General features: G+C 37.0%; 1 protein-coding gene across 1 annotated transcript in view; it reads left to right on the top strand.

The window, feature by feature from the left end:
* RYR2 (ryanodine receptor 2) overlaps nt 1–20,096 on the top strand; it is a 776,922-nt gene that overhangs the window by 303,402 nt on the left and 453,424 nt on the right. The window contains exons 6-10 of the mRNA XM_062210679.1: nt 2,054–2,128; nt 4,926–5,004; nt 7,533–7,645; nt 12,859–12,958; nt 13,643–13,739. Coding sequence (XP_062066663.1) covers nt 2,054–2,128; nt 4,926–5,004; nt 7,533–7,645; nt 12,859–12,958; nt 13,643–13,739 — 464 coding nt within the window. The remainder of the gene's footprint in view (nt 1–2,053; nt 2,129–4,925; nt 5,005–7,532; nt 7,646–12,858; nt 12,959–13,642; nt 13,740–20,096) is intronic.

Genomic DNA, 20,096 nt, shown 5'->3' with positions numbered 1-20,096 from the left:
TGTTTCTCAACCAAATTAGAAAGATGAAAAGATTATAAAGACAAACAAATGAGAAGAAAAGAATAAACATGTGGCTGTATCATTGAAGGCATACATAGTAGATGGATTTAAAGAGTAGAATGTGGTTATTTTGGGTTGTATAGTAGAAAATTTTTGTTTATTTTATAGACTTGCCATATTTTTTGTAACACTTACATGATTTTACTTTTATTCTAAAAGTTGAGAGAAATTGAGAAATGTATGTGTTTTAAATTAATAAATACTTACTAGACTCTACAGTTTCAAAAAATGTTTTAAAAATACAAAAAAAAAAACACAGAAACCAAATAAGAAAGATTAAAACGCAGTCAATAATTTTCATTTGTGTTTAAAACTACTTTAGTTGATCTCCTTTATTGTTTGAATTTATAGTTCATGGTTTTCTGCCCTGTTACCTTTTAAGCTTATGACGGTAATCCCTCAAATGTAGTTGGAATAATCCAGTTTGTCCCCCTGCAGTGAGAATAATAATAGATAAATAAATTATGCCCCATAGCTATTATTCTAAATAAATGTAAAAGTAGAATTTACAGTAAAACTTTTCCTTATAAAATGGATTTCTAAATGGACTTTTTAAAAGAAGATTTATTTATTTATTTGAGAGGCAGAGTTAAAGACAGAGCAAGAGAGAGACAGAGAAAGAAAGATTTTCGATCCGCTGGTTTACTCCCCAAATGGCCATAATGACCGGAGCTGGGTCAGGCCAAAGCCAGGAGCTTCTTCCAGGTCTCCCACATGGGTGCAGGGGCCCAAGCACTTGGGGCATCTTCCACTACTTTTCCAGGCCATAGCAGAGAGCTTGATCAGAAGTGGAGCAGCTGGGATATGAACCAGTACCATATGGAAAACCAGTGCCCTAGGCAGAGGCTTAACCTGCTACATCACAGTGCTAGTCCCTACATGGACATTTTTTTACAAGACCCTAGAAATCTAGAAGCATGGGAATTCCAAGTAATACTAAGTTGGTATTAAAATTATAAATAGAATATGTACAGCAATGTTGCTTGGATTTTATTTGAGGACTTGACCTTTTTAAATCCACTTGTATGATTTTATTTTACACTGTTGTGTAATATTCACCCTATTGATCATCTGAGAGGTATAGAAAAGAAGAAGTGGTTCTTGGTTACAGTAAGTCAAATTTATAATAGGAAATAATAAGTGCTCTCTAAAGGAAACCTTCGTTTTTTCTTTTTTAATAATTTAATTTTAAAAAATATGTATTATTTAACAAGCAGAGAGAGAGAAAGAGAATGAGAGTGAGAGTGAGAGAGTGAGAGTCTTCCATCTGCTGGTTGACTCTCCAAATGGCTGCAATGGTTGACACTGGGCTAGGCTGATACCAGGAGCCCAGTACTCAGAACAGCATCAGCACCACTGGGGGGATTTTTGAAATGGGACTTGTCTTTATATTCCTGAGAACTGGCTCAGAATCTCATTGCTAATGCCCACCCAGGAATTTGTGTTGTAGCATGCATGCTCTCCAGGTGAGCGTATTGACATGCTAAAATTTCAGAAGCACTCTTCTAATTCACAGAGGGCAATGGGACTTTTTCTATAAGCAGCTGTTCAGAATGGAAAGTCTTTAAGCCAGGAGGCCATATGATCAGTTTTTTACTTTAGGAAGACTCATGCATTGAATCAGTGTTCATTTAGTCGTTATTGTGTCAGGCAGTTAGATAGATACTCAGAATATAATGTTGACTCAGATACCATGCTTCCTGCTCAGTGGAGACCATAACATAGCAGGAGACCAAATAATAAAGTAAATGATGAATAAATGATTGTATATTATGATAATTCATTGCTGAAATCAAATTCCTTCCTGAAGAACTAGATCAAATGCTAACCCTACAGGTTTTCTTAATAGATGCCAATTGAAGCACTATTTCCACAACACTTTGCTTCTGTAGTAGCTCTGACTGCATTCTTTGCCACTAAACTTTCCTTGAAAGTGAAAAGAGCATTTAATTGACTTTAAATTGCTTTTTTGTGTTTTTCTCCTCTCTATCAGACTGCTCAAGGTGGTGGCCATCGAACACTCCTGTATGGTCATGCCATATTGCTACGTCATTCCTATAGTGGCATGGTGAGTAGACATTTTATTTCTTTTATATGATCATGCTTGTTAACTTGGAGATACATAATCAGGTTATGTTGGCAATATCATTTAAGAAATAGCATTCCTGATTTTTGTTGTATGTAATCTCTAGTGTCTTTTACCATATTTAGTTTTTTCATTTAGAAGATGAATGGTAGATTAGATTCTGTCTAATATCCTTTCGTTCTATTATATGAATGTGACCCCTATTTTAATACTTTACTTTTTATAGAATAGGTTTAAGAGACATGTAAGAGTCAATTAAAACTATTTCTCTTTTCTGACTTTGTTTTTAAACAGTTCACGTATTAGAGAATTCAGATATCCTTGCTGACATATATGATAAAAAAAAAAACTACCTGTAATCTGCAGTGTCAGTTCTGTATACTAACTTCTGCTTCTTCTCTAGATATTCTTTGTTTTTCTACATCAGCTGCTTGTTTTACTGTTATCCATTGGGCTCCTCTCTGGCACCAATTTCTGATTTTCTCTCTCCTGTGTATTAAAGGAACACAGATCTTTGTTTTTATATAAACAAATTTTATATAAACAAATTTTGAAAGTTCATGAAGATGTACATTTTTTCCATTTTTTATGGACTCTGAAGTCTCATATTTTATATAAATACTTTTGATTACATCCTTTTAAGAGTTTTATTAAATTATAAGAAACTATAAAAAATATTCTGATCACATCAGTAATACCATTTGCATTAATATGCTGTATCATGTAAATCGGTTTAATAAGAAAAATTGTGATCACCTCAGCTGAAAAAGATCTTTAATAAAGCTCAACACCCATTCCTGATAAAAAATCAGCATTACTGATCATTTCCTCAATGATAAAGGATATCGATGTTAAGTCTATAGCCAACATCATAATTATGAAATACTGAAGTCATTCTTAATAAAACTGACTAAAACACATGAGCAAAAATAAGGATAAGATGTATCTATCATTTTGTCTACCATTACTATTTAACATTGTTCTTGAACTTTTGGTTGTCATGGCAAGATATGAAATAAAGTAAAAGAGTTTAATGAAGTTCTAGATAAAAGACAAATATATAAATACCACTTGTACATATAGAGCAATGATATATTAAAATTCCTTGGAAAAAATTTGGTCTTCCATGGCAATCAAAACACATGAACTGCAGGAAATAATAATGTTCTGGCCTGTTTTGGGGAAACCACACACAGCACGTAAAGATCCTGGAATTGGTTGTTAGATCTGGATTCAGTCTCACTTCACCACATGCTGAGAAGTCTGGGTTACCTCAGGGAACCTCTTTAAACCTATGTTTGCATCTGGAAATTTCATTCACTCAGATAATAAATATTATTCTGCACCTGTTGGTGCTAGACTGTGTTCTAGATGTGGGCTATACTCGTATGAAGAATATAGCCCTCATGGAAGTTGACTCACATTCTGTGGAGTGATTATATCCATCTCAGCAATGCTGTGACCATTAGAGAAGGGAATGTATGTTAATATTTACAGTGCCTAGTACGTTAGTATTATTGAAAAGTATTATAGAAGATGTTAATATGAATCACTTTTTGTTTGAGCCTGGGAAGTCTGAGTATTGTGAAGTTGCTACTTTTTGGTAAAGATACACAGTCCTTTAAACTAGTTCATGTCTAACGTCTCTAAACCTCAAGGACCACTGTGAGATCCCTGTCATTAAGTCAGACCCATACTCTTGCACAAGCTAAAAACTGGTCTGAGGGCCCTTGAATCTTTCCTTTGGCCTTGGGATCTAGTGCTTTGTAGTCAAGAGACAAAAGCAGAGTCTCGAGGTCAATTTGACTCTACACTCCTATGGTGGTGTCTTATACCTAATGTAAGCATATTTGCCCCCAGTGGGTCCATCTATATTCTGCATTCTCACACATAAAGAAACCTACCTACCTGGATGGATCTTGCTCTATATTATTCATTTTTCCAGGCTTTGCATGAATTGTCCAGTAATTCTCTGAAGGGTGGGAATGGCTGGACTTACTAGATTCCCAGTGCTGTCCCTAGGTATTCTTTGCAGGATCCCTGCTGTTCCTGGTGGTACACTTGCTTGGTATGGGTTGTAAAATGTTTGAGCTCCCTCCACATTTACCTTTGTGTCCTCCTCCTTATAATGCTGAAGTCAGTTTTTGAAGCTGTGCTGAGGGTAAAGGAGTTCGCCTGAAAAATGGTCCAAGAATACCCAGTTAGGAAAACCAATGGTCAGGGAAATGGACATGCTGTCCTGTGAGTGGTGGATCACTCTTAGGAAACCATACACATGTGTTTACACATGGTGAAACTTGTAAGGCAGCATTCTGCACATCAACATCAATTCAGGATGGATTCCATCCCAGTGAGTTGGTTTTTTAAATGAAAATAAAACTGGAAGATAAAAGTGAATCGTTTTCAGTTTTTTGGTTGAGAGAAAGAATTCTAACTGTCAGATCACGTTATTCTTTTGCTGATGATCATGAATATCACATGAAGTGAGAGATGTACAAACACGTCCCCAGTTTCTTGTCTTCTTGTTCTGACAGAGCACATTTCTGTAGTCTTTTATGAGTGGAAAAAAGACCACATTGCCTTTAGAATATTGCTTCTAATGCATGCTGTGTAAGTACTGCCCTGCCTCATAAGCATTTAGAAGCCTGGGCTTTGCATGGAGTTTATAGAGCTTTAAGAAAAGAGTAATCAACAGAGATAGAAGGATGCCAAGTTACGTGTCGGAAAAGAATGACGTGCCTACATCATTTATGACATCTACTGATTCTATATTTTTTAGTATCTGTGTTGCCTATCCACCTCTCGATCTTCAACTGATAAACTGGCTTTCGATGTTGGCTTGCAAGAGGACACCACAGGTGAGCACCATGTGCCACAGGAAGCTGTGTTCAGGACAGCTGGGTGGGGCATGGACTGGAAGAAGTTATGAGACATGATCAGAGGTGCCTTAGCTGGAATCAGAAACAAAATAAATACTGTCTAATTAAAGTTTTTAATGTAAAGTGTATTATTCCTGGTCATTCCCACATAAGTAGTTGGATATTGAATGTTTGCACTAGACTTGATAGAAAAGTACCTACTATACAATTCTCTTGGAGTTAATCATATTAATGTACATTGATGAGTTTATGAAGTGTTACTGCATGTCTTTTCCATCTTAAAATATGTTTAAGTCTAAATATAACAAATACCATGTCAGCACTTTTTAATAAAGTGATATAAAAGGAAAATCTTTCATTTTCTGCCACAGGGCATTGTGCTATGTATTTGTCAAAACATCTATTTACCCATGTGTTGAAATAAAATATGTATGTATAAAGGGGTATTCAAAAATTCATGGATAGTGTATATTATGAAAAAAACTATGCATTGCACTGAAATAAATTCATCTTTTGATTCTATTTTTCTATGAACTTTCATGTTAACGTATCCTTTTGGAGAATCAAAAAAATGAAAACACATGTTACATTTGTGGGCCTGTTCTCCGTGCCCTGAGAACTTTGTTTGTTTCTTTATGCCTCTGTACAAGTGACTGTTTTATCTTTTACAATGAGCACACATGTTATCTGGAATTGTAAATAAAAAATTAGTGAAAAAACAATAGAAGGAAATGGGGCAACTGTTAAATTGTTCCTTTCAAGTATGGAATGAAACTACCCCTCATCCCTCTTTCCCTTTTACAAATTAAAATGAAATTAAAAAACTTTTCTGATATTCTCTACATTTTCACAAATGATGAATGGATAAAAATAAAGCTACATTTACCAGCCTAATTACCTGTTTTAATAGCCCAACATACTGTTTTGTCCAAGAAATTCTCAGAATCCCAGGTATCAAAAAGATGAACATATTATTTGGATTTTTATATCATTTTATAGAGGCTTAGTTATTGCTCTGTATTTTTGGTAGTTTTTAGTGTTGGTGTATTTCAACACAGTTAAATGAGAAAGAAAAACCTTGATTCTTTCTTTAAAAATCAGATGTGATCTAGAATTTTGTTTTCCTGCACTGATGTGATTATGTAATAGTCAAAACAAGTTAGTCCCTCACCTTGCGTCCTGATCCTTTTATTCTACTCTATTTTTTTCTCATAGCTCCTGACTTATTCTGTATTACTGAATTATTTATTGTATTTATTATGCATTGTCTGCCTGTCTTCATCAGAATTACACTCACAAGGGAGATACTTTTTTTCTTCTTTATTCATTGATGTATCCCCAGCTACTAATATCATGATTAGAAAACAGTGGGTGCTTTATAATGTTTGCGTGACTGAATGAAAAAAAAATCTCCAACTCTAAAAATGTGCTTTGAATGAGTGCAGGTAAGGAATGCTGCCACGTGACTTTCAAGTATGTGGTTTGTGGTAGGCAAACATCTCAAGACAGATTACATACTGGCTGTAAGAATGGTCAAGAAATAGTATTTGATGATTCACTTACCCATTCACCCAAGGAATTTTTATTGAGTGCCTACACCATGCTAGAAGGATCTGGGAAAACTCCAGTGAACAAACTCAGTCCCTACTATTATGAAATTTACATTCTGGCCCTGTGGAATTAGTGAAGAAAAAAAATGTGTTCTGAAAAAACAATAAAGCAGGGTAAACGGGAGAAATTGATAACTATTATATTACAAATATCATGAAAACACTATTTTCATTGTTCAAACTCACATTTAAATTTTAAAAGTCGCATGGAACAAACTGAAGAATGGTTGTATAAACATCTGTCTTGGGTAATGGGACTGAAGAATGAGCAGTGCACTTGTGCTTAATAAGAATTATGATTGACTTGGTCTAAATGAAATTTCTTAATTTCTATAAAATCTTTTCATGCTGTGTCCATCATGGTAGAATTTTCTTAATATTTCACTCTCAGGATAATAGAAGCTACCATATTTTAAAACAGCAAAATAAAACCAGGCAAACAGGAGGACAGGATGAGTAACATTTCTAGATGACAACTTTTTGTGTCCTTTTTTTGAATCAGGATCCCAAAGTCTACTGAGAGATTAAAAAAAAAAGTTATAATGCAGCTGTCAGAACACAAAACCTCAAGTCCTTTTGAAAGTAAAATGCCAACAAAATAAATGTTTTCCCAGAGAGCATTGTGAACAGTGTAATAGTATGTAATTGAGTAAAGAATAAGTCAGATCAGACTGGGGGATTTGGTCTTAAGTTCATGTAAATAAAGAAACTCTTAGTGGGGGAAATGGCACTGTTACACTCAAGTTTCTATGAGAAGAATCTTCAATTCACTGTCTTAAGGCTTGCTCAGTTTTTTCAATTCTTTTGATTTTTCATGATCTAAGATTAATTTATTCAAAAGAAACTAGATTCTAAATTAAGAGTTTCTCTGGGTCTACCTTTTCTACCACTCTGCAGGCGAGGCTTGTTGGTGGACCATACATCCTGCCTCAAAGCAGCGGTCAGAGGGAGAAAAAGTACGAGTTGGAGATGACCTCATCTTAGTCAGCGTGTCCTCTGAAAGGTACCTGGTAAGTGTGCAAAGTAGGATCATGGACTTATGATATGACAAATGACAGGCCAAGAAAATGACCTCTTTTAGGGTTATTTTGCCAGTCATTTAGGAAAATGGCTTATAAGCAGCCTTATATCCCTATTTGATACGTTGTGCATAAATCTCTATTAGTAGGAGGGTGATGTGACATGAATGTAAATGTCACTTACCAGTATGTGTGGGCATGCTTCCCTCATGACTTTGATGTGCCTGTTCATGATAATGATAGTACCTGTTTTGGATTTTTTTTTTTTTTTTGAAAGGCAGAGTTAAGACAGTGAGAGAGAAACAGATAGAAAGGTCTTCCTTTTTCCGTTGGTTCACCCACCAAATGGCTGCCACGGCCAGTGTGCTGTGGCCGGTGCCCCGTGCCGATCCAAAGCCAGGAGCCAGGTGCTTCCTCCTGGTCTCCCATTCAGGTGCAGGGCTCAAGCACTTGGGCCATCCTCCACTGCACTCCCGGGCCACAGCAGAGAGCTGGACTGGAAGAGGAGCAACCGGGACATTACCCAGCGCCCCAACCAGGACTAGAACCCAGGGTGCCAGCGCCGCAGGCAGAGGATTAGCCAAGTGAGCCGTGGCGCCGGCCTTGGATTCTTTTTATTAATAGAATGTAAATGAGATCTAATCTGGGATACAGAATTCTGTGGTTTTAATTTTGTGCCAATGAAAAGGCTATTATGAAGGAAGTTATGATTACCTATTTTGATAGTTAGGAAAGCCAATTATCATGTGAGAAATACTTGCCATGTTAAAAATCAAAAAGAGTTTATGGCTATCGTTGGCATTGCATTGTTTCAAAGGATAGGGAATAGAAATGGGAGAATGAAGAAATAAGTTCATGTTTTATTATTGAATGCGGTTTTTATTTTTGTCATGAGGCCAATATAATAATTTAAGGTATTTAGTAAGTTGTAACTTTGTTACAGAATTATCATATTTGGAATTTTGCAGAAAATTAAAATCAATGGATACATGAACTTTGCTAGCACAAAATAATATATTTCAAAGTTGATAAATAAAACAAATCAAAACTGGGAATTATAATCTTTATGTGAAAATCCACGTAACAACTTCCTGACATCACAATGAATGATAATTAAAAAAAAAAATCAGAATCCAAACACATGGCAGTTGAAGCCTACACTGGATGGTAGAAAGTGTGCTATCAAAATATTGTGTGTAATTGAGTCTGGGTTAAGTAAGTGGCTGATACCCCTTTGCTCTGCAAATATGGAAATAGGGTGGGTTTGGGGCTGTTGTAAGCCAGTTTTGGTTTATCAGCACATTTATTTCCAGTTTTGAAACATTTCTATGAAGAATCCTTTTGTTTCTCCTGTTCTGCTTGCTTTGTGTGACAGGAACTATTGGATTAAGTGAAGTGCTTTATGTTGCATAGCTATCAGGGCCTGGAGCATTTTTCTACATTTTATCAAAACAACGTAGGTAGAAACAGTCACCATGCAAATTTCTAAGACAATACAGGTGTGCAGCTTGTAAAAAATAAGCATTTATCAAGCTCTGGCTATGTGCATGTGCTGTGTGTTAAGCTGATGAATTTTGATAAAATGTGATTTGAGAAGTAGTTTTATTTGGAAACCAATAGCAGTACCAATAACTGCTTTTTTATATATGTAAAGTCAACACATTTTATTTTGTTCTTGATATAACTATGTACTTTTTGTTGATGGTGTTGTACAACTTTGTTTCTACAGGTGACTAGATCAAAAGAAAATCAGAAATCAGTTTTGAATGCAAACAACTCAATTATTTGCTAACTTTAATCCAATAAACAATACTTTTATTTGTATAGTGCTTCTCTTTAAGATTTTATTTTATTTATTTGACAAGTAGAGTTACAAACAGTGAGAGGGAGAGACAGAGAGAAAGGTCTTTAATCTGCTGGTTCATTCCCCAAATGGCCTCAAAGGCCGGAGCTGGGCCAATCTGAAGCCAGGAGCCAGGAGCTTCTTCAGGGTCTCCCACAGGGGTGCAGGATCCCAAGGACTTGGGCCATCTTCTACTGCCTTCCCGGGCCATCAGCAGAGAGCTGGATTGGAAGAGGAGTAGCCAGGACTAGAACTGGCACCCAAATGGGATGCTGGCGGTGCTGAAGGCAGAGAATTAACCTCCTGCGCCACAGCGTCAGCCCATACTCTAATAAAAAGCATATTCTGATTCATTATCTCATTGCTTCCTCACAGTAACCTTGGAGTTTAGCCAGTTAAAGTTCTTCTTCAATGTCTATAATCATTCTTAATAGGCACATATCTCTTAGGTAAATAATGATAGGAATTTACCAGTTTTTATATGCCATTCACAGAGCTAAGAGCCTTGCTTGAATTTAAGAATTTAAAAACCATAGCAGGGGCAAGCATTTGGCTCAGCTGTTAAGATGTCACTAGGGATACCTCATCCCATTTAGAAGTGCTTGGTTACAGCCTTGACTTCACTTCTGATCCAGCTCCCTGCTAATGCATATTCTGAGAGGCAGCAGGTAATGGCTCAAGTACTTGGGTCCTTGACACCCATGTGAATAACCCAGATTGAGTATTGAGGTCTTAACTTTGGCCTGACCCAGTTCCAGTTGTTGGAGAGTGAACCATGATCGGGATCAGGATTTTGATCTGTCTGTCTGTCTATATCTGTGCATGTCTGCCTTTCAAATAAAATGTAAATAAGAGAGAAAGTTTTTAAGATTCATGAAAACATCACCAAACAATGGATTGAAAATACATTAGTAAAAGCAAAATCTTTCAATTTAAAGAGTGATGAAAAATGCGTAAAAATGTATGTGAGGAGTCTTCAAAATGTTCATTGAAGGCCGGCGCTGCGGCTCACTTGGCTAATCCTCTGCCTGCGGCACCAGCACCTTGGGTTCTAGTCCCGGTTGCCCCTCTTCCAGTCCAGCTCTCTGCTGTGGCCCAGGAAGGCAGTGAAGGATGGCCCAAGTGCTTGGGCCCTGCACCTGAATAGGAGACCAGGAAGAAGCACCTGGCTTCTGGCTTCGGATCAGCGTGGGGCACCAGCTGCAGCACGCTGGTCGGGCAGCCATTTGGCGGAGCGGCGGGGGGGAACCAACAGAAGGAAGACCTTTCTCTCTATCTCTCTCTCACTGTCTAACTCTGCCTGTCAAAAAAAAAAAAAAAAGATGTTCATTGAAAATATATATTATGAAAAAACTGCAGGGATTTCAGACATTTTTTGCACCAAGATAAACACCTTTATTCCATTTTCCACAAACTTTTTTGAGGTATCCTCATAATTAGTGTTTTTTTGTGTGTGTGCAGTCTTTTGCTCACCATCATTGAAATAATTATATTTAGGGAAAAACTTAAAATATTTTCCAAGTTTATGATACTTTCAGTTTTAAAAAAGAGATTTATTTATTTAAAAGGCAGAGTCACAGAATGACAGAGGAATAGAGAGAGAGGACACACAGTGAGATCTTCCAGCCACTAGTCCCCTCCCCCCAAAATGGCTGCAACAGCTGGGGCTGGTCCAGACCAGACTGATGCCAGAAGCCAGGAGCTTTACCTGAGTCTCCCACAGGGATGCAGGGGCCCAAGAACTTGAGCCATTTTCCACTGCTTTCCCAGCCACGTTAACAGGGAACTGATTGGGAAGTGGAGCAGCTGGGACTCAAACTGGCACTCTTATATGTGATATGAATGTGGCAAGTGGCAGCCTAACCCATTGTCCCACAATGCCAGCCCCAGCTACTATGATTTTAAAGATTTGATTGGTTTCTTTTCTTGGCATACTTACTTGTTGAATAACATTGCTAGATGTTGGAGGTACAGTTGTGAACTCGTGCAGGATAGCTTACAAGAGGCAAAAAAAAAAAAAAAAAAAAAAAAACCTGAATAACTATGTTGTGTGATAATTGAGGGAAAATATAATTTACTCATTTGAGGAAGCAGATGGGATATAACTTATTTGTAAATTATCAAAGATTTATAACATGCTGGGAAAGAAATGAGTTGATAAAGAATCTCAGCTGGGATCATCTTAAGAATGACAGAGCCGAGGTCGAGAAAAGTTAGTACATAAGCAGCCAGTCAACTGACATTGGAGAGTGAGATAGGAGCCAATTATTGGAAACTCAAATGTAATGACTGGATAACTGTTAAGCTGCTTGCTGAAAAAAGTACTGATGATTGTGAATATGTTGAAATGTCAAAATTTCTTTAGTTTGGCTTTTAAGAGAAAGAGTACAAAAGAACTTTTCCTGCTGGGGACTTGAGAGTAGTGTATTTAGACAGCAGAGGTACTTCGGGTGTTGACAGTCCTGTGGAGCACATGCTGGTCTTCATCTAACCAGGATGGTCAGATTTCTGGGAAATTGATGTTGTGATCAAAGTCTTTAAAAGCGTAGGCTTGCTAGTAGTATTTGGAAAGTTGCAGAAATATTGCAGGATATTGGTGAGACTCGCTGCAAAGACTCCAAGAACACAGGTGCTTGTTCCATATGTGTTTGAAATCCTAGAGAAAGCCAAGTAGTGATGAGTAAAATAAGCAAGACACTGTTCTATAATTGTAATTTTATCTTCCTTCATTTGCAGTTGATAACATATTTTAAGACTACAAGACACTAATTATGATATGTTAACATTTTTCTATTATTAGATGGAAAACCTGAAATTTGTATTTTTTGAGTTTTGTCAGAAATTTATTAGCCTGGTTTTAGAGAGCCATTAGAAAATATTGCCCTCTAAGTTGTATTATATCAAATTGCAGATAACAGTTCCTAAAGGATTCCATAAAGCACACTGGTCCAATAGATTTCACCTATCTCACTTCAAAATACTATCACAGTGTGATATGTAAAAACTTAATTATGATTTGGATTATAAGTGCCTACTGCTTGTACCATGTCATCCATCAATAAGCATTAACACAAAAAAACCCTCTCTTTATACAAGTAATCTCTGTACTATATGCTATTCATTTGTACATTTTCTGATTACTAGCTTAAGTTAGTAACTGAAAATGAAGCGCTCAAGTACAAATAAGAACTTCTATTATTTCTTTCCCAGCAGTCTTTTAATTTTTGAATAGCAGAGATGAAATAGAGGTTCTCTTCACATAGACATGTCCAGATCTGCAATGCAAAGTTTGAGTTGCCAGAAGCACTTACATATTAAGACTTACCAGAGCCTGAAGCAATGCCTCCCTTTGCCTCTACAGCACCTGTCTTATGGGAACGGCAGCTTGCATGTAGATGCCGCCTTCCAGCAGACGCTCTGGAGCGTGGCCCCCATCAGCTCAGGAAGTGAAGCAGCCCAAGGTAAAAACTCCGCTTCAGTTAGCATGCCCGTCCTAGATGCGTGGTTGACAATCATCTTCAGAATTGTGATAATGAGCTGATTGTTCATTAGAGCTGTCTTGTGTCAAAATATTCTATCATGCATACACATGACATTTGAGAATCTTGTTGAAGTTGCTATTTAAAAGTGAAGCTTGTGTTAAGCTCTATCTCATTTTTATGCAATCGTAAGCTTTAGCTTCTTTGTAGAGCTTGATGTGCTAGCTCTCCCAGGATTGTTTTCTTCAGTTTCTCGGCCTCAGGGTGTTGCTCAGTTGGGCTGATGTCAACACTGCTCATGTTCCAGGGTCATGCCTGGATCATGCTCACGTTTATGCAGCAGATTTTCCCCGGGAATTATCTGCGTTTGCTCTGCTGCTGTTGCTGTTGTTATTCTCACTGGTGTAGGTTGAAATCTGATCCAATACATGTTTGTATGGCTAATGGAGAATGTTATGTGGTTGAGGTCATGTATTCTAATGGGACTGTCATTAACGGGACTCAGGGTGACTGACACCATCCACTTCTGTCTGTGACTTTGGCCAAGTACTTAAACCTTGCTCACAATTTCTCTATGAAAATAGAAGATTGGACCAGATGAAGTATGGCTTATCAACATCTAACTGATCATGGCAGTCCAAATGTTATTGAACTTTGATCCTACAGGGTATCTGATTGGCGGTGATGTCCTCAGGCTGCTGCATGGACACATGGATGAATGTCTCACTGTCCCTTCGGGAGAACACGGTGAAGAGCAACGGAGGTTGGTACCTGAGCCCAGGACTCTAAGTCTTGCTTCTTTTATTTTTGCCTTGATGTACTTTTTCCTAACTGAGAATATATGTTTAGGCTATTAGCATAAAGCAAAATGAACCAATGTCATTCACCTATTCACTGATGGTAGTGTAGGTAAAATGGCAGGTTTAGGGATAAACTATATGTGGACTGTAAGAGAATGCATCAAACCCAAAGCAATCTGATATTTCTGATGTGGGAGAAGAAAAATGGTGTTAAGGATTGCAAAAGATGGAACATGTTTGGTGTGAAGGTCGGAGTTAAACTTTGGGCACAAGTGAGGATGGAGTGTCTGTGGACCATCGAGGATGAAATTGGGATGCCTGAGTCTTTAACTTAGAAAAGTCTAGGTTGAATATGAATCTCAAATGAATGGGGGGTGATATTTGGAAGAATGGGCATCCACCATATGTTGACTCAGGTGGAGAGGGAGAAGCTTTGAGTAGGGAGATGGGTTCCTTAGCTAGGGCCTTGCTTTAGAAAAGCTGTGTGAAGTCCTGGACTACACTAACCAGGCAGGAGGCTGAGAATAGACACTGATAGAGCACTGATATTTAGGATGTGGAAAGAGGGAAAAAAGTCAGCATTATAGTAGCTGGAGAACTAAGGGAGTTAATCATGGAAGTCAAAGGAGTGTTAGGGAGTGGCTGTGTTAACAATGATGATATGTCATTAGCCAGGGTTGGGGGCAAAAGGCAGAAGGCTAAGACTCCTCTTGGGACACCAGTATCAGATATGGAGTGTCTGAGTTCAAGTTCTGCCTCTACTTACGATCCAGCTTACTGATAATGCACTTGAGATATAGTAGATGATGGGTCAAGTACTTGAGTTCCTGTCATCTACATGGGAGTCCTGGAAGAAATTCTTAGCTCCTGGCCTCAGTCTGGCCTGACCCTTTGTGTCACAGGTGTTTGGGGACTGAACTAGTGTATGGAAGATCTATGTCTCTTTTCAGCTCTGTTTCTCTCTCTCATTCAAATAAAAAGAAATAGATAAAATACACAACAAATTTAAAAAAAAAAAAGCTTTGGTGTATTCCTAGGGATTTAGGGGATATAGGAGTTAGGGGTTACAAGATTCTGTGCCAGAATCTTTTGGATCTTCAGTCCCTGACTTTCTAAATGGAAGAGTTAGACTAAGAGATTATTAGAGCTCTTTTAGCTTTTTTCATAGACACTGCAGACATTTTTGGTTAAGGAATTGGACTCTAGGGTTAGACAGTCCTGGATTAGGGTCTTGGCTCTGCTTCTTGTGTAACTTGTGCAAGCGTCTTAATTTATTTCAACATCGGTTTTTCTGCTCTTTAAAAATGCAGTTTAATATTATCCGTAGTTATGTAAAGCTTACATAACGAAATGCACGTAAAGTACTTGATGCATATTAAGACATCAACAGTTTTATTGTTGTTCTTACTGTCATCATTATTACAGGGGCAGCATATTTAGTCAGATATTATGGAAACATTTGAAGGATTCTGGGCATGTGGATGAAAGTATGGTAGATTGTAGACTTCACAAGAAGAAAGGCCAAACTGTTTTCACAGAGAATCATTTAGGTACTTGATTACCATTGCAGAGAAAACTAGGAAAAATTTAAAATATGTTTTAATACTGCTCTGAACTCACTCTCTTATTGAATACATGTTTATGCCTGCCCATCTTCTCAAAGTACTGATCTTTATTTCATGTTGATAATTCTATGCCAATTTAATCTCAGTATATATTCAGATCAGTATATCAGGACTCTTTCTAGGTTGTTATGGCAATAAGAATAAATCTGTATGTGTCCCTTTGGCAATAAGAATAAATCTGTATATGTCTCTTTTTAAAAATACATTTATTTGAGAAGCAGAGAGAATGAGAATGAGAAAGACTGTGTATCTGCTGGTTAACTATCTAAATGTCCATTGTGGCTATGGTTGTGCCAGGCCAAACTGGGAACAAGGAATGCAATCCAGGTCTGTCTCCCATATGTGGATAGCAGGGACCCAACTACTTGCTCCATCACCTGCTGTCTCCTAGGGCATGCATTAGCAGGGATCTAGAATCAGGAGCAGAGTAGGGACTTGAAACCCAGGCCAGCATCTTAACCGTAGACTAAATGCCCACTCCTGATTTTGCCCCTTTTCATAACATGTTTAACATGAGTGAAATTAGATTAAAATGATGTCAGATCATGGCTTCAGGGAGAAAATGAGTCAGAATTGAAGAGCATGCAGCGTTAAGAGATGTTGCTTGACAAAGAAGAGTTACATTTGTCTTGATTACATGGTGGGATGGAACAATTATGTGGACATAACAATTCCTTAATTTTTAAATTTATAGGGCATTTTGTTTCAAATCTTATTAATATTGATTCATGGACATTTTAAAATCATTCTCTATTCTCACCCTAAGTCATTGCCAGTGCCTGAGGAACTGGGGCACGCAAAGGACTGCTCAGCCTGGAGGCAACATTTCTTTAATTGATATCAATCTGCCTTTGAGGAGAATTGCATAGTGATGACCTAAAATACATATGTTGACTCATTTAAACAAGAAAGTATAATTTGATTATTGGGCAGACATTTGAATATTGGGGAAGTTTTGAACAAATGTGTAAATTTTTCTTTTATCACTGATTGCTATAATTATGATTGGGCAGTATTCATTAATTGTATCTTGCTGTTTAAGTAAAACAACCAAAATAAAATCAATTTTTAATTAAAAAATAGTGGGAATTTTTAAGGAGATGTCAGAAGTGACATTTACTTCTGAGCAGTTTAGGGATATTTGGATAGTAACTATTCTGTTCCTGAATGGTTTTGTCAATTACCCAAGCCTTGTTTCATTAACAGTTGTTGAACATACAGGAATGTAATTTCAGTTTTTGAAACTGCAGTTTGATGATGAGTTTTTAAATTTTACATACTAACAGAATTATCTTTAACCTCCTCTTCAGATTTCATTGTGTATGTATATGTGGTTACCTATTATTTCTCATAAGCACTATTAACATGAGTGGAATTAGATTGAAATGATGTCAGAAAACTCTTAGAATGAAGGATGTATAGTGTACTGTATCATTAAGTAGAATTGAGTTGGAGAATGAAGGCTATCAGTATCAGCATATACATTAATTTTTCCCATAATTCCTTCCCATATTATTTTATGGTTTGAATTCTGACAAGCTTATGAAAATATACTATCACTATTGTGGTTTCTTAAAATTCTTATTTCAGACTAGTTTTAAATATATAAGCTAGAAATTATGAAATTGTATATATAGTTCCCCAGGCCCCTTACCCAGCTTCCCCTAATATGATCTTTTTTTTTTCAACTTTTATTTAATAAATCTAAATTTCCAAAGTACAACTTTTGGATTACAGTGGCTTTTCTCCCCATAACCCCCATCCTACCCACAAACATCCCATCTCCCACTCCCTCTCCCATCCCATTCTTCATCAAGGTTCATTTTCAATTATCGTTATATATAGAAGATCAGCTTAGTATATACTAAGTAAAGATTCCAACAGACTACACCCACACAGATACACAAAGTAGAAAGTACTGTTTGAGTACTAGTTATACTGTTAATTCACATAGTACAACACATTAAGGACAGAGATCCTACATGGGGAATAGGTGAACAGTGACTCCCATTGTTGATTTAACAATCGACACTCTTATTTATGAGGTCAGTAATCACCCGAGGCTCTTGTCATGAGTTGCCAAGGCTATGGAAGTCTCTTGAGTTCACCAACACAGATCTTATTTAGACAAGGCCAAAGTCAAAGTTGAAGTTCTCTCCTCCCTTCAGAGAAAGGTACCTCCTTCTTTGATGACCTGTTCTTTCCACTGGGATCTCACTCGCAGAGATCTTTCATTTAGGTGTTTGTTTGTTTGTTTGTTTGCCAGAGTGTCTTGGCTTTCCATGCCTAAAATACTCTCATGGGCTTTTTAGCCAGATCTGAATGCCTTAAGGGCTGGTTCTGAGGCCAGAGTGCTGTTTAGGACATCTGCCATTCTATGAATCTGCTGTGTATCCCGCTTACCATGTTGGATCATTCTCTCCTTTTTGATTCTATGAGTTAGTATTAGCAGACACTAGTCTTGTGTGTGTGATCCCTTTGACACTTAATCCTATCTTTATGATCAATTTTGAACTTAAACTGATCCCTTGGACTAGTGAGATGGCATTGGTACATGCCACCTTGATGGGATTGAATTGGAATCCCCTGGCACGTTTCTAACTCTACCATTAGGGGTAAGTCCGATTGAGCATGTCCCAAATTATTCCCACTCTTTTTTTTTTAATTAAACTTTTATTTAATGAATATAAATTTCCAAAGTATAGCTTATGGGTTACAATGGCTTCCCCCCTCCCATAACTTCCCTCCCGCCCGCAACCCTCCCCTTTCCCGCTCCCTTTCCCCTTCCATTCATGTAAAGATTCATTTTCAATTCTCTTTGTATACAGAAGATCAGTTTAGTATATATTAGGTAAAGATTTCAACATTTTGCCCATATAGCAACATCAAGTGAAAAAACTACCATTGGATTACTAATTATAGCATTAAATAGCAATGTACAGCACATTAAAGACAGAGATCCTACATAATTTTTTTTTCAAATTAATTAATTTTCTATGCCATTTCCATTTTAACACCAGGTTGTTTTTTTTTTTTTCATTTCCAATTCTCTTTATATACAGAAGATCACTTCAGTATATAATTAGCAAAGACCTCATCATTCCCACTCTTATATTTAACATGGATCACTTTTCAGTTAAATTTAAACACCTAAGAATAATTGTGCGTTAATTAAATAGTTCAACCAATGGTATTAAGTAGAACCAAGAAATACTAAAGGGAATAAAATAGTAAGTTTTTCCTTGACAAATAGGACAAGGGCTGATCAAGTCATTGTTTCTCATAGTGTCCATTTCACTTCACCAGGTTTCCTTTTAGGTGCTCAGTTATTTGTCACCAAACAGGGAGAACATATGATATTTGTCCCTTAAAGACTGGCTTATTTCACTCAGCATGATGTTTTCCAGATTCTTCTATTTTATTGCAAATGACTGGATTTCATTTTTTTTTTACTGCTGTATAGTATTCTATAGAGTACATATCCCATAATTTCTTTAACCAGTCTTCTCTTGAGAGGCATTTAGGTGCATTCCATGTCTTAACTATTATGAATTTATCAGCAATAAATATTGAGGTGCATACAGCTCTTTTATTTGCCAATTTAATTTCCTTTGGGAGAATTCCAAGGAGTGGGATGGCTGGGTCGTGTATAGGGCTATATTCAGGTTTCTGAGAAATCTCCAAACTTTCTTCCATAGTGGCTTTACCAGTTTGCATTCCCACCAGCAGTGGATTAGTGTCCCTTTTTCTCCACATCTTCACCAGCATCTATTGTTAGCTGATTTTTGTATGTAAGCCTTTCTAACTGGGGTGAGGTAAAAACTCATTGTGGTTTTCATTTGCATTTCCCTTCTCTCTCTATGTAACTCTGACTTTCAAATAAATAAATTAATCTTTTTTAAAAAGAGGAATGTGCCTTGCATACTAACTGTAGCATCATAATTTCTTTGAAAGTGAGATAGAATATGATAAAGAGAAGAAGGTTGTTAAAAAGGGATTTGACAAAGGTATTGTAGTGTTATTTTTATTTGAAAATGTGAAGGGTTTCAAAAGTTTATGGAAAAATGGAATTGAAAGATGGGTTTATTTTTGTATAATAACATTACTTACATGCTTAATTTTTACACAGCACACATTTTCCATGAACTTCTTGAATATTCTTAGACTGTCATTCTGGAGGTTTGAAATTTGATTACTGAATGTTATTTTTTAAAAATATTTTATTTATCCCTGTTAAATATAAGAGTGGGAATAAGAGAGGGAGGAGATGTACAATTTGGGACATGCTCAATCGGACTTGCTCCAAATGGTAGAGTTAGAAATGTGCCAGGGGATTCCAATACAATCCTATCAGAGTTGCATGTACCAATGCCATCTCACTAGTCCAAGTGATCAATTTCAGTTCACAATTGATCACACTGATAGGTCTAAGAGTCAAAGGGATCACACACACAAGACTAGTGTCTGCTAATACTAACTCATAGAATCAAAAAGGGAGAGAAAGATCCAACATGGTAAGCAGGATACACAGCAGATTCATAGAATGGCAGATGTCCTAAACAGTACTCTGGCCTCAGAACCAGCCCTTAAGGCATTCAGATCTGGCTAAAAAGCCCATGAGAGTATTTTAGGCATGGAAAGCCAAGACACTCTGGCAACAAACAAACAAACAAACACCTAAATGAAAGATCTCTG

This window comes from Lepus europaeus, chromosome 14 (genome assembly GCF_033115175.1).
Source record: "Lepus europaeus isolate LE1 chromosome 14, mLepTim1.pri, whole genome shotgun sequence".
In the NCBI taxonomy this organism is placed as follows: Eukaryota; Metazoa; Chordata; class Mammalia; order Lagomorpha; family Leporidae; genus Lepus; species Lepus europaeus.
The sequence above is the reverse complement of the archived record's forward strand: the minus strand, read 5'-3'. Positions and strand labels throughout refer to the sequence as shown.